This window comes from Calidris pugnax, unplaced genomic scaffold, assembly GCF_001431845.1.
Source record: "Calidris pugnax isolate Ruff unplaced genomic scaffold, ASM143184v1 scaffold28, whole genome shotgun sequence".
NCBI classification, from domain to species: Eukaryota; Metazoa; Chordata; class Aves; order Charadriiformes; family Scolopacidae; genus Calidris; species Calidris pugnax.
Genome location: NW_015090842.1, coordinates 10,378,843 through 10,391,916, shown reverse-complemented (window position 1 = coordinate 10,391,916; position 13,074 = coordinate 10,378,843). Strand labels below are relative to the sequence as shown.

General features: G+C 39.8%; 1 protein-coding gene across 2 annotated transcripts in view; it reads right to left on the bottom strand.

The window, feature by feature from the left end:
- The window catches only part of NFAT5 (nuclear factor of activated T-cells 5, tonicity-responsive), a 63,477-nt gene extending 51,333 nt beyond the window's left edge, over positions 1 to 12,144 (bottom strand). Inside the window, exons 1-2 of one of the 2 annotated variants that reach the window (XM_014942299.1) lie at positions 12,126 to 12,144; positions 763 to 888 (exon numbers count right to left, since the gene is read on the bottom strand). In XM_014942299.1, the coding sequence (XP_014797785.1) occupies positions 763 to 820 (58 nt within the window). In that variant the 5' untranslated portion in view covers positions 821 to 888; positions 12,126 to 12,144. Of the gene's footprint in view, positions 1 to 762; positions 889 to 12,125 lie in introns of those variants that run through there. The other variant, XM_014942300.1, reaches the window with a different exon arrangement.
- Positions 12,145 to 13,074: the final 930 nt, after the last annotated feature.

Below are 13,074 nucleotides of genomic sequence, written 5' to 3'. Positions count from 1 at the left end.
GAGTTCCAGATGCAAACCAGCACTAAGGCTAACCTCACAGATCAGAACTTTGCCCTTAAATCCTCTCTTTTATGTTCAATGAAGATCAATGACAGAGTCTAAAACATGACTGGGAGTAAGATAAAGATGAAGATAAAAAGGTCATGATTCATTTTTGTATGCTGTCAATTAGAAAAATAACTAATTTAAACTTATCAGTTTATAAAAGTGCCATCCTGACATATATTCTCACGCATCTGAGAATTTTGTAATACATTACAATAGAGAGCTACGTGTGAATGGAGTTCAAATACTAAGCTTCCTCAGGCTTATCAAAGAAAATATGACTTTTCTTTGTGCTTACAGTTTGGTAAAAGCTTCATGGCCCAAAATATGATCTCCCATTCCATTTTTTATTCAGGCTACGATTTGCTGTTTTACAGTCAGTCAGCATTAAGCCTTAGTTCCAAATAGGTATTTATTACCTCAGAAGGCAGAGTGCATTCTAGGAGTTAACAGGCCTGTGCTGGGTAATAACAGGAGAGCAAAACAAATAACTTCTTTTTTATGAAGATATATATGAAATACAGCAAGCATTAACATAGAATACCTGACAATTTAGATTACCCAGTTTAACTTGTATTACCCTAATTTCTCCTAGAATGAACTCTGTTGCTTCTCCACAAGCTCTTTTTTTTACAATCAAAACTTTGCCAGCACTGTTCATGTTGGCCAGAACGTTACAGACCTCAACAAAGCGACTGAATAAATGAGAATGCTTACCAGCAGCAACTACAGCTGGAGGCGGCGAACCTGCCTCGCCACCACTTGTTTGGCTCATGGATGCTACAGATGTTTCTCTGGAAGGTGGTAACTGCAGCTCCTTTGGGAGAAGGTCATAGACAGATTCTGTTGAACAAAAAAGGATTTAATCAAAAACACATTCATGTTCTGTAAGAGAAAAGAAACAAAGTTTCTGCCTAAAAGATATGAACTGTAATCCAACCTTTTCAGGACCTTTTGAAAAAGTTACAGTAAGTGCTTACAGATCTTAACATCATGGAATAAAGTTATTTCAGAAAACAAACAAACCATGAAAACATCAAGATACACATTCTCAAGACCAAAACAAAAGGACACAAACTTGTTCAAACAAAGAAATAATTCATGAACTTCCAGAGAAGCTGTACTCATTTGGAATGAAGGGGCTGACAGCATATACAACAACAAATGTGGGAATCAAAGACAAACCTGTTCTCAGAATTCAAACTGTGCAACTGATTTCCAGAGAGCCAAATTTAGTGTCATCATCTGCACAACAGCCTATAAAGTCTTCCCATGTAATAAGTGTCAATTCTGTTATGTAAGACCCTTTATTTACATTTATCTGCAACATTTCTTTTTGCCTCAAACCCTCCTGTAAACTCACGCAGAGGTTCCAGCAAAAGCAATCTCCATCTGCAAAATGGCTAGTGCTGGTCCATTGTACGTGGCTAGTCCCCTTTGGTACAACTAGGTCATGATCCTCTGCAGTAGTACAACCTTCAAGAAAATTTTTGTGACTTCCCTGTTGTGAACTAGCTGTGGCCACCAAACAGCTCATCTGACCAGGCTTCAGCAGCCAAGACAGAAGACGGGAACTCAACAGCCCCACGCTCAACCTGCTCCTCCGCGCTCGCTGGAGGTTCAAAGCAAGTCCGTGCCTCCTGGCTACCACTGTATGAACAGCTATAAACCCAGTCAACAATTCTACACCACAAAACTTTATGGAATCCCTTTATATGTATTATTTAGGTGCCCAAGACAGATACGGAAAACCCAATGCGCATTTTTAAAGTTCTTTCTTTTCCCTATGAAATAACAATTATACTCGATCCTTAAGTAAAATATATCTGAGCAGCAACACTGAAAAAAATAGAAAACCCACAAAGTTGTTAACTAAAAAGCTTTATCCACATTAGGCCCTGTAATAAATGAAACATACTCAAGACAAATGCAAAGCTATATACGCTCCCAGCGATATATAACTGTACTAAAAATGTAATACATACCAAATGCCAGTTATGCCACAAACCAGAACAGTTACCATACCAGGTAAGAGTGCAAATACTCTCACCACAAAATGGCATTAAAAGTGTCTAAGAAAATTTTAATGTCTTTTACAGGATACTACTTGTCTGTTAGGCACCAAAATCACAAGCAACTACCAACAATGGCTGCAAACTGGCGGTGAGGCCTAACCTGAGGTAGCTCCACAGACCAAACTGATCCCCATCTGTTGCAAGATATTTTTTAATTTACTTCTTTATTATAGCTATACTCACTTTTCAGAGAAATAACTTTTCAGTAACATGACAAAACCAGAACTTTTTTATTATTTAAACTGATAATCAAATTATCAGCAACCTGAGGTTGCAATCCAAATCCCAAAATCTCTGCAGAGGTTTTCTGTAAGGGTTACCCATAATACTGAGACAACGTACACGTAAAATATTTTAAGACAGCTCAAGTTACCTAACCATAAATTCCTAGTTTTATTCTTTGGAACAATCTCGGGGGGCAATATTTATCTGTGCTTACTCGAGATCTTAAAAGTTATAAAAGGCAAAGAGAACAAGACACATTTGTTCATACTTTTGCTCCTGTTTTATTACGGGGAACGTGTTTTACGATGAGGAACGCCACATTAGCATTTACCTCAAAGATGAGTTCCCTTTGTAGAATTAACTTTTTCCTCAGCTAGTAAAGCCTGATTTCTCACTCTTCTGGACTAGCGATTTTCAAGACCATAAAACCGGGTTTCAAAGTAAAATAAATTAGACCAGTTTAAAATTGGTCATGTAAAAATATGGTTACAATTATGCTTCTCCTTTTATACTTCATTTACCATTCCCCAAAAAAGGTTAGTTCTTTTTCAGTGATAATGTATTACACTTTATTAAGCAGCAGTATTGTGTACTTTTTGTGTGTATGAGCACTTATGTAGTTTAAACATACTCTAAATTTTAGCCTTTCTTTAAAAAGGCAAATCATTCCTTTATTTATCTTACAATTTTTATTGAAGTTGAATGTGCATACAGACTTGAATCCAATTCCAAAACCAAAAACCAAACTAAATTGCATTTATAGTCGTTATTAGCCAAATACCATCTCCTTGTGACTGCTGTGCCAATGAGGCGGGAGAAAAGGGCTATCAAAGCACAGTTCTATTTTAAAGTCAAGTCCTGGCTGGATCATCAATTGAAGAAGAGCAGAGAGGTTGTGCATTACCTGGCTTGAAAACAGGAGCACATTTGAACTAACAGCATTTCAGACTCCATGCAGTTGTGTTCACAGCTTTAACAACAGGGAGGACAGTGCAAAATCCAGAACTGAGAAGCCAAGAAGCCCAGTTATTACTTCAAATAGTCACTGTCAGGCAGTTTCTGCACTGACACTATAAGGACAACACAATTTATCAACCTCTCCTATGGAAAATTATGCCCATTCAGCTTTGTTGCTATAAAGTGATTTTTAGTTCAAAGTGTACCCTACACCATATTCTTGCTACTAAGAAACTCAGACGCTCCGATGTGCCAGAGCTGGGAAGGCTGTCGCCTCTAGAGGAGTAGTAGCAAGATTTAAAGCTGCCGCAGTCACTTGACAAGCAGCTCTGCATATGCTGAATATTCTTTTACACCTAAGACACTGGAAACAACTCACCCAGTATTTCTGTTCTGCAAAATGTTTAGTGATGAGCCACCAAATGAGGGATCAGTAACAAAGCATATGTGTGTGTATGCAGGTAAGTAGAGAAGCCTTTGTATTTTGATGTGTATATTGCATTTATATACATACATTTTCATTCCTTTCTGTTGTCTCTCGAGAAATCCTCTTTGAGGAGAGAGCTGCTCATCATCATAATTCTGTCATGACTCATAAGATATTTGGTCCTGATTACAAAGCCTCATTTCCAAAAGCTAAGTTATTAGGTAAGAGTGAGTTTTTCCTCTTTGCGTTGGTTGTTGGCGTTTTTTTGTTTAAGAAATTTATTTTTAACTCTCAAACGTGACGGAGGTTCTGTCAAGTTTGCTGCTTTAAAGGAATGCTCAAACCCAAAACTCCCACAGCATATTTTTTCTCAGGGAACACATAATTTTAGCAGTAATCCACAACAAGCACAATTATAACCTTTGAATAACTCTAAAAATATGATAAAGGGGGGGGAAGCTAGCATTAAAATTGAAGTGCATTCCCAAAGATCACAAGACCATTAAGGGCAAATCTTTAAAGATCAAACTACTGGAAATGTGTTCTAAAATACAACACCCAGTTTTTATCCCGATACACTTGGATACCACACCTAAAATTGAAGATACGTCCTACACTCAGAAAAAAAGCTGGCATTAACTTTGACAGCTGTAAATGTGAGAGGACGGAGCAAGCTATTAGGAGGGAAGGGAACACTGCTATTGGGAAGTCACTGTGAGGTGCAGGCAAGAGAACACAAACGTGGTGGAAGAGGAGAACAGCCCCATGAAGCTTCAAAACACATAGTACAGTCCTGGCCACCTTCAACGCCTCCTCTGCCTCCCTGGTTCTTCCAGGCCTGTCTCCCCATAACTTTCCTCCCGTCACAGCAGTAGGAGAAATACGGCACAAGAACATCCCAGATAGGAGTGAGGGAAAACATGGGAGGTCTACTGGGTAGCACACAAGAAGGAAAACAGATCAAAACCATGGGATTAAAACAGAACAGGAAAGACATGGACCTGTTGGAATGGGTCCAGAGGAAGCCACAAAAAACAGTGCTGAAGCACTTCTTCTATGAGGGCAGGCTGAGAGAGTTGGAGTTGTCCAACCTGGAGAAGAGAAGGCTCCAGGGAGACCTTAAAGGGGGCCTACAGGAAAGATGGGAACAGACTTTTCAGCAGGGCCTGTTGCGATAGGACAAGGGGTAACGCTTTTAAACTAAAAGATGGTACATTCAGACTAGACAAGGAAGAAAATTTTTTTACAATGAGGGTGATGAAACACTGGAGGTGGTAAATGCCCCATGCACGGAAACACTGAAGGTCAGGTTGGACAGGGCTCTGAGCATCCTGATCTAGTTGAAGATGTCCCTGCTCATGGCAGGGGGGTTGGACTAGATGGCCTTTAAAGGTCCCTTCCAACCCAAGCTGTTCCATGATTCTATGAACACTTGGCAGTCAAATCCAAACTTTAAAAAAAGCCAACAAACCAACTCCTGGCTTTGCTTCAGAACAGATGTAGCTTCATATTCTAAAACACATCTTTAGTGAACTGGATTGCTAGGATCTATCATTTCAACACTTCTCTGAGGAACCTAAAACTGTTTAGGTACCTTTAAGAAAGCTTGCTGCAACAAACCTGCTCTTCACAAATCAGACTTCAAATGAAACTTTGTGTTTTCACCTAAACACGGGCCAATGTTTATATATGCTGCACTATAAATAGCATTAAAGCAAAAACTGACAAATCCCAGAAAGATCAGAGTTGTTGCAAGGAAACTAATTCCTCCCCAGAGGATATAGTTTCCATCCGCATCTGATATCATATTGAAATAGCTAAAGGTCCCTCCCCTATAGATCAGCCCACCTCCATCACCATGTTTTACACACGTGTGCACACATGCACACACACTGAGTATATGAAATTTTCTGTTACAATTTTATGTTTATTCATATGGAAAACACCCATGAAAAAGAAAAGGCTGTTACGTAAATGCAGTGTTACATTTGAAGGCAAAAATATAATTTCAGTATCATTACGTGTTTCTACCTAATTCCCAAGAAAAAACATGTAGACACAATTCCTGTTTTTAGCAGCCACTGCGTGGAATCAATAAGCCAAGTTTCAGCTGGCTGAGAGCACAAAGTCTCTTATAACTTATTGCTGACTTCAAATCCCCTTAACAAATATCTTAGTTGATCTCAAGTTTATGGGGTTTTTGCTAGAAGTAGCTTTATTTATACCCAACGTCTCCCCAAAACGCATTTCCCTTCTCCATACAGGAAGAGAGCAGCATGTGTTTCATAACAGTAATCCCAACACACAAACAAGATGAACACAAACAAAATAAGAAAATACTAGTATCAACCAAGAGTCACACACAGTCATTTCCACATACATCATTCACCTGTATTCACGTAATCAGTTATTAGACATCATATTGGAAGAGGGGAGATTAGGTTAGGTATTAGGAAGAAATTCTTTACTGTGAGGGTGGTGGGACACTGGAACAGGTTGCCCAGGGAAGTTGTGGATGCCCCATCCCTGGAAGTGTTCAAGGCCAGGCTGGATGGGGCTTTGAGCAACCTGCTCTAGTGGAGGTGTCTCTGGCCACGGCAGGGGGGTTGGAACTCAATGATCTTTAAAGGTCCCTTCCAATTCTAACCATTCTATGATTCTATTTATAATAAAATTCTGAATCTCATATAATCCCTCAAAAACCTTAACTGGACTAACTAGATGAGCCCAGGCTTTGCAAATTCTACTACTGAAATCAAGGATACCTGGGGACAGGCAGATTTTCAAAAAGTATTTTAAGTGTCAAATTTCTTCAACTACCCTTTATCCGATTATCCTGCCCCTATAATCTCTCATCTGAGATCAGCTGCTTGTAACTTTGATCTTCCTGCCAGTTATACTGACAGTTCAGAAAATTATATTTCACGTGGCTATACTGACCAGGACAGCATCAAACTTTAGGTCAATATTCAACACTGCAAAATCTGAAATCTGGGAAAAACCAAGATTTTGTTAGTGTACTGCTTGAAACAGCACAAAACATTCAGAATTGAAATATTAATGAAAAATAATCAAGTACTAGGATACCGGACTTGCTTGTTATTGTAGCGCATCAAAAATAGCGCACCCGAGCCAAAGAATGAGCCTTCCAGTACCCGGCTATCGGCAGGAACCGAGCCAGCATCCAGTCTCAGGTGAAAGGTATTCACCACCACTTTTCCCAAACAACTGCAAGAGCAGCAACAAATCCCGAAGATACACAAAAGCATATACAATACAGCTAGAAGGGATGCTCACCTTGGACAAACAGAATTTAAATCAGTTCATTTTAAGTTAAAAGAACTGAAAAAAAGCTGTGAAAGGGCTGGATGCATTTTGATAAGTCTGCACAAAGATATTATCCTTGGGCCAACGTGTCTCTGGATCAGTCCCAGTAGCTGGGGACAGGAGCAATGTCTTTGAGGGAGAGAGAGGAGAGGCCTAGGAAAGACTTAGGCAAAATAACCTAGAGAAGGTAGGAAATGGTGGCTGAAGCTGATCAGATGATATTGAAGTGGAAGTGCATAAGGCTGGTGGGTCATGATGGCAAACTGAAACTTCTAAGTGCTCCTTCTCTTATTTTACTCGCTTCACCTTATTTCACACACAGTTGCCGCTTTTGTAGGAATGTTTTTAGATTTCTACACACAGATTAACCAGGCTAAATTACAGGCACCTGGGCTTAACAGCAAAGTCTAAGCACTCCAGCCTTTCCCCATCACCATCAACAGAAAATATTATACTTAAACTTTTAAACCTTTCTCATCTTTATGATATCAAACAACCTTTCAGAAACACACCGTGCCTTGTGACATGCAACATTCGATTCCTCCTTACTAACTCGGTAACTGTGGTTCTATTTAGACTTTATTCTTAGGAACACAGCAGCTAAGCTTATGGAAGCAAAGGGAACGCAACTGAGCACAACTGCTTCCTGTCTGGGATCGCTAAGACAACTGTAAGATTCTGTGAGAAGTCATTGCAGCTTTGGACATGGACCAAAGCAAGCCCTGCTTTTTCCAAAGCATACGTATTCTCCCCATGGAGATTGCTCTCCCTTAAAACAAAAAAGGAGAATTCTCATTTCAGAAATTCAGAGAACCTCCTATGGTCAGAACAGCAGCTACTTTCAAGTAAAAGACCTTTTGTTAAATAACACAAGTTTAACACTGAAATGGAGATAGATGCTGTAATTTCAACTTATCAGTGTAAATTGAGTAGAATTACCAGTTAACCTGCCAACATTCCCCCACCATTTCAAGTTCATTTTTAACACCACATAGGTACGAACGCAAACAGGGAAAGAAGTATTGCTTCTGCCTTTAGCCGAAGCCATCCTTCCACCGCACTTAACAGCCTCGAAATCAATTTCTGATCATGATGTGGAAAATCTCTTTTTGTGCTACGATTTTCCTTTTAACAACAAAGATGTCAGACAGCACTTAACCTGGCTGCAGCTCTAACTCCTAATTCAATGCCACTTCTCCAGGTTGTTCCCCAGGCCCAGCCTTGAGGAGGTCACTGCAATACAGCCCCGACTCTCCTCCAGCCCTCCTCTCTGTCTGTCCCACCATGGTGATCTGCTCCTGTGACTTCACCCCCCTTAATGCCAGGCGCTTCCTCAGCAGCATGCCTTTTATCCCCACCCCTCGACTAAAAGGTAATGACAGTCTTCCTGCTCAAAAGGCAATCATGCAGGAGAGCACAATCAATAACAGGGTGAGGAAGAGAACCAGCCAAATTGTCTGCAGTAGAGGCAGAGACAGGGCATTTTCCACTTGCAGCTGGCATTTTTTTGTCTTTAAGGGTAGGTACATCCTGGAAATCCCTTACCACTTCTGTGACCTCATGAACAGCAGCAAAGTTAATCCTTGTCTTTTAATAAGCTCCCTGTGCTGAATGGCTGCCCATTTGATCCCCACTGATACTAGTCTCCTCAACAACCCGTACAGATTTGGCTGCTTCTTCCAAAGCCATTTCCTTGCTGCAGCACATGACAGTCACACCAGAGATTAGAGAAAACCTTGGTGTACTCTTCTAATCAGCTGGCAGCATCCAAGCAGAAATCTCCTCTAATGATGTACTCCAAGCTGATAAAAAAAAAAAAGCAAGCAAACAAGCAAAGAGAGTTGTTTATAGGGAACTGAGATTCCGAAACAATTAGAAATACATGAACCTGCAAGTGGCCTCTCCTACACAGGAGGTGGGTGAACAAAGTAAAGCAGAGCTCACATGCTCAGCAAATTAAAGAAACTCTATAAAGGAAAACATAATGTCCACATCCCCAGCTAAGCATACAAATTCATGTTCAGAGTATCCATACACACACATATAAAGATTCTATGACACTCATCAGTTCACATTAAGATGCAGTTTTGGGCTAAACCTTTATTACCAAGGCTCCAAACAGCAACTAAGGGCCCGACTGTCACTCCTCACTCCAAAGGTAACTGCATTTTAATAAAACTATATATGCAGCTGAGTATCTTTTAAAAACCCTTGTGGAAAAGAGATGTTAAAACCAAAATCCATCCTACACCTGAAAAATCTAGGTCTCTCAACCAACTAGAAGACTTTGTGGTTTGTTTGTTTAACTTGAAGTTCTGTTCTGCTCAGGAATCCAGTGTCTCTGAAAAACAATATAGTTTAGCAGCTGAGTTTATTGTATACCACCATTTCCACCACAATAGCTTAGTCCACAGAGTTTTTAAAGAATGATGGTGCAGGGGGAGCAGGGGCAGTGTTACGTCAGCTCTAAATATTCAACATCTAATCAAAGCCTTGCTTTGTTGCAAAATGTTAGTATCATGTGACCCCCACGGATTTTTCTGTATACAAAAGCTTGGGTGTGGGAATACTTTGAAGCAAACTATTTTGCCTGTCGGGAAGAACCCATAAGAGCCCACTGAGGAGCCCTCCAGTTCTTAGCCCTCCCCACAGCTCCCTCCATACATCCACCAAAGACTACCAGGTTCTCCTGCAGATCCCAGAAAAAGAATTTACTGACCAAGTTTGGTTATTACAGAACAGAACAGCAGTTTCAGAAACCTTAGGCCACCCTCGAGTATATCAGGCATTAGCAGAAATACAGGAACTCCACGTTACATGGTGGAGTGACTGCTCTCGCTTCATCTAGGCTAAAATGGGAAATGTAACATCAGGAGCCACTGGAGTAAACTCTGCAGTGAAAACATAGACTGTCTCCAAGATAGCAAGATGAAACATTACTAAAGCTACGTTGAGAATACACACCTATACCTTTATGCAAATGAAATGGAATTTGTACTTAGCCAGTGCCATATTTTAGGAACTGATGCGCTGGGAGATGGCAGGCTGATAAGGGGGCTGGCACAGCACATACACACAGGGACTGCACAGACGGGAAGCCAAAACAGGATAAGGAGGACTCAGTAAGAAGCTCAACAGAGGAAGCTTTGAGAGTCTGAGAAAGGCAACTAGAAGAAAGACAGAGCGCCTAGCACATAAAAACAGAACAGAAACAGACTAAGATAGGCACAGGCCAGACGAATCTGTGACCGCTAAAGTACTTTCTACTTCACTGTGGCGGTTTTGTTCCTGTTGGGTTTTGTGGGTTTGGGTGGTTGTTTGTTGGGTTTTTTCATTTCCTTTCTTTTTTGTTTGTTTGGTCAGCTTTTCTGAGTACTCCATAGGAGATCCAAACTCTCACTTGCAGAAGTGAGAATCACAACAGCAGACAATGGCAGCTCTGCTTAAGATACAGCAGAGATTTTATACAATAAAGTTTAAAAAAAATATTTGGGAAAAGGAAAGCACAGGCAACATAAACAGTTAATCAGCTTTTGTTCTTTGTAATATATTACAGACTATAATAGCTTCTGTATTTCCTAACAACTTCGTAACTTCAGTAGACTTTAAACAGGCTTGCTTAGCAGCACCTAAAATGAGGCAAACAGCCCTGAAGACGGGTTTGAGTTACCTACCGAGCAAGAAGGGAAGACCTTACTTGAGCATATATGAGAATAGACAGAATGCAGTGACTGTCCAAAGAAAGAGACTTGTTAGATAACTGCATGGCAAAAGCCAAGAGCAAGAAAAAGCCCATACTTAGTGAAGCTGAGCAAAAGGACACAATACAGTACTTAACAGTCTTGATGCTGACACCTTAAAACATTTTACAAAGTTGGTCTGATTACTCCTATTTTTGCAATGCAGAAGGTGAGCTATAGGAAGAAGGTAACTCAAGGCTTCCCAGCCAGCAGCAGGACACAATCGAGTTTCTCTTACCCAGGCTGCAGTCCAGTGCTCAGTCCAACAGGTAACACTTATTAAAACAATGCTTTTATTTCGTGTCTTTGAGTACAACTGGGAATAATGTGATTAAACAGAGAACTCAGTTCAAATTGTCAGTGTAACCTAAAATACCTAAAGACTACTTCCTTCTGTTCCCGTACACATTAACCTGTTCCAACTAAGTTTCCCAACACTACCTGGACCACTATTTTTCACACAGCTCTCAAGTGAAGGTATGTCAGCAGGACACTTGGCGTGCTTCCCGACATTGTACTGGTGCCATCGTTTCAGTAGCACCTCTAACTAGAGTACAGTGGAAACAAACGATAGAGTGCTGTTCCCTCTCTCTTTATCTGCCATGCTATATTCAGAGTATCTGTAGATGGTAGAGCAGTAAAAGACTGGAAGCAAATCTTACCCCCAGTGCTCCTGTTATTGTCGATACTGGCAGAATTATATTGCTGCTACAGCAACAGTGGCAGGTTTTCAAAGAAAGTGCAGTGTATACAAGGATGTTTTACACAGCCAAACAGAAAATCTTCCTTCCAGTTCCCTCTGGCTTCAGACAAAAGAAGCAAACCCTAAATCAACACGATTCATGAGCACACAGGGGACAGGCAGATGCCACAGTTCTGCCCGCACTAGAAAACTTAATGATTAAAAAGTTTCTGTTGGTGCAGCTCCATGCTGAGGAATCAGCAGAGGATATGAGCACTCTGTGTTGATGGTGCAGCACTGGACGCTGTCAAAACCAAATCTTGCCTGCAAATGCTGCTACTCTAACACTGAAATGCACATTATGGCATGTTAGTGAAGAAGAAAGAAGAGTTTGCTAAAAGACAGCCACTCCTATTTTAAAGAAAGGTGATCAGTAATATATTATTAACCAACAAAGTCATTAAAATTTTATCACAACTGTAATATCATTGTTTCTTGTACTTAAAAATAAAAATGAAAGCTAAAAGTCGTTTCTTGCATTTTTTTGAAAGCACAAGTATTAGTACCAAAAATGCTAGTATTAAAAAGGTCATTTTGCAAGCAGTCTATAACCAAACAAAAATCAGGTACTGCAGTATACCACTAACCTTCAGAAAAGCTGTTAATCTCAATATTCAGGATTCTGCACAGCAGGGTAAGGTTGAGAAATTAATCCTTTTAAAGTTGAATTTCAACAACTGACAAAGGCATGTGTTAGCTGAATTCTATTTATGGCATTCATCCAAATATCAAATAAAGCTTTCCTGGCTGTGTTTCAGTCATCCCCATTCACAGCTCAAAGAGTACTTTTATAAATGTAGACAGACAGTATAAATCCTGTGCCTTGTTTGCATCCAATTTTACACATCTCAAAGAGAGAACAACATTATTTAGTAATCATCACTTCAAGAAAGAGACCAGTAATGACTTAGTGAAAAGTCTACCCTATGCAGTTGTAAACTCCAGACAAAACCCTGAGAATTCAAAAGATATTACTAAAAAACTACAGTGGACAAGGCAGAGCAAGTAAGGACCGACACAATTACACATACATGAACATAACAGGGTACTGCTCTGCTGAACCGTTAAACACTTTGGCAATGTAAAGTCTTTACTACATATGAATAGTATTTAAAAGATGCACATTTCTCTCAAACAACCCAAAATGGGAAAAAAAAAAAGAAATAAAAATAATCAATCTGTTCACAATACCTTAAGAATTAAAAACAAATAAACCAAATGTTGCCATGATTTTCATCTTCCAGCACGCAGGAAACCAAGCTAAGCTAACATTTGGAAAGAATCCAAATATGATAGGTATGAGAATTCAATTAAGGAATTCAAGCAGCCTCATTTTGCTGTTATATACAGTTGTTACAAGCATGGTATTTCTTTATTTGTGATTCTATAATAAACTGAATTTTAAGCATAAGTGGTTTTCTCCCTTTCTTTACATTCTGTCACTACAAAGACTTCATTTCTCAAAGGGTCAAAGAAACCCAAATACAGTATGACCAAAGAATATTAATAATAGCTATTTATCAACCACTTTAAAAC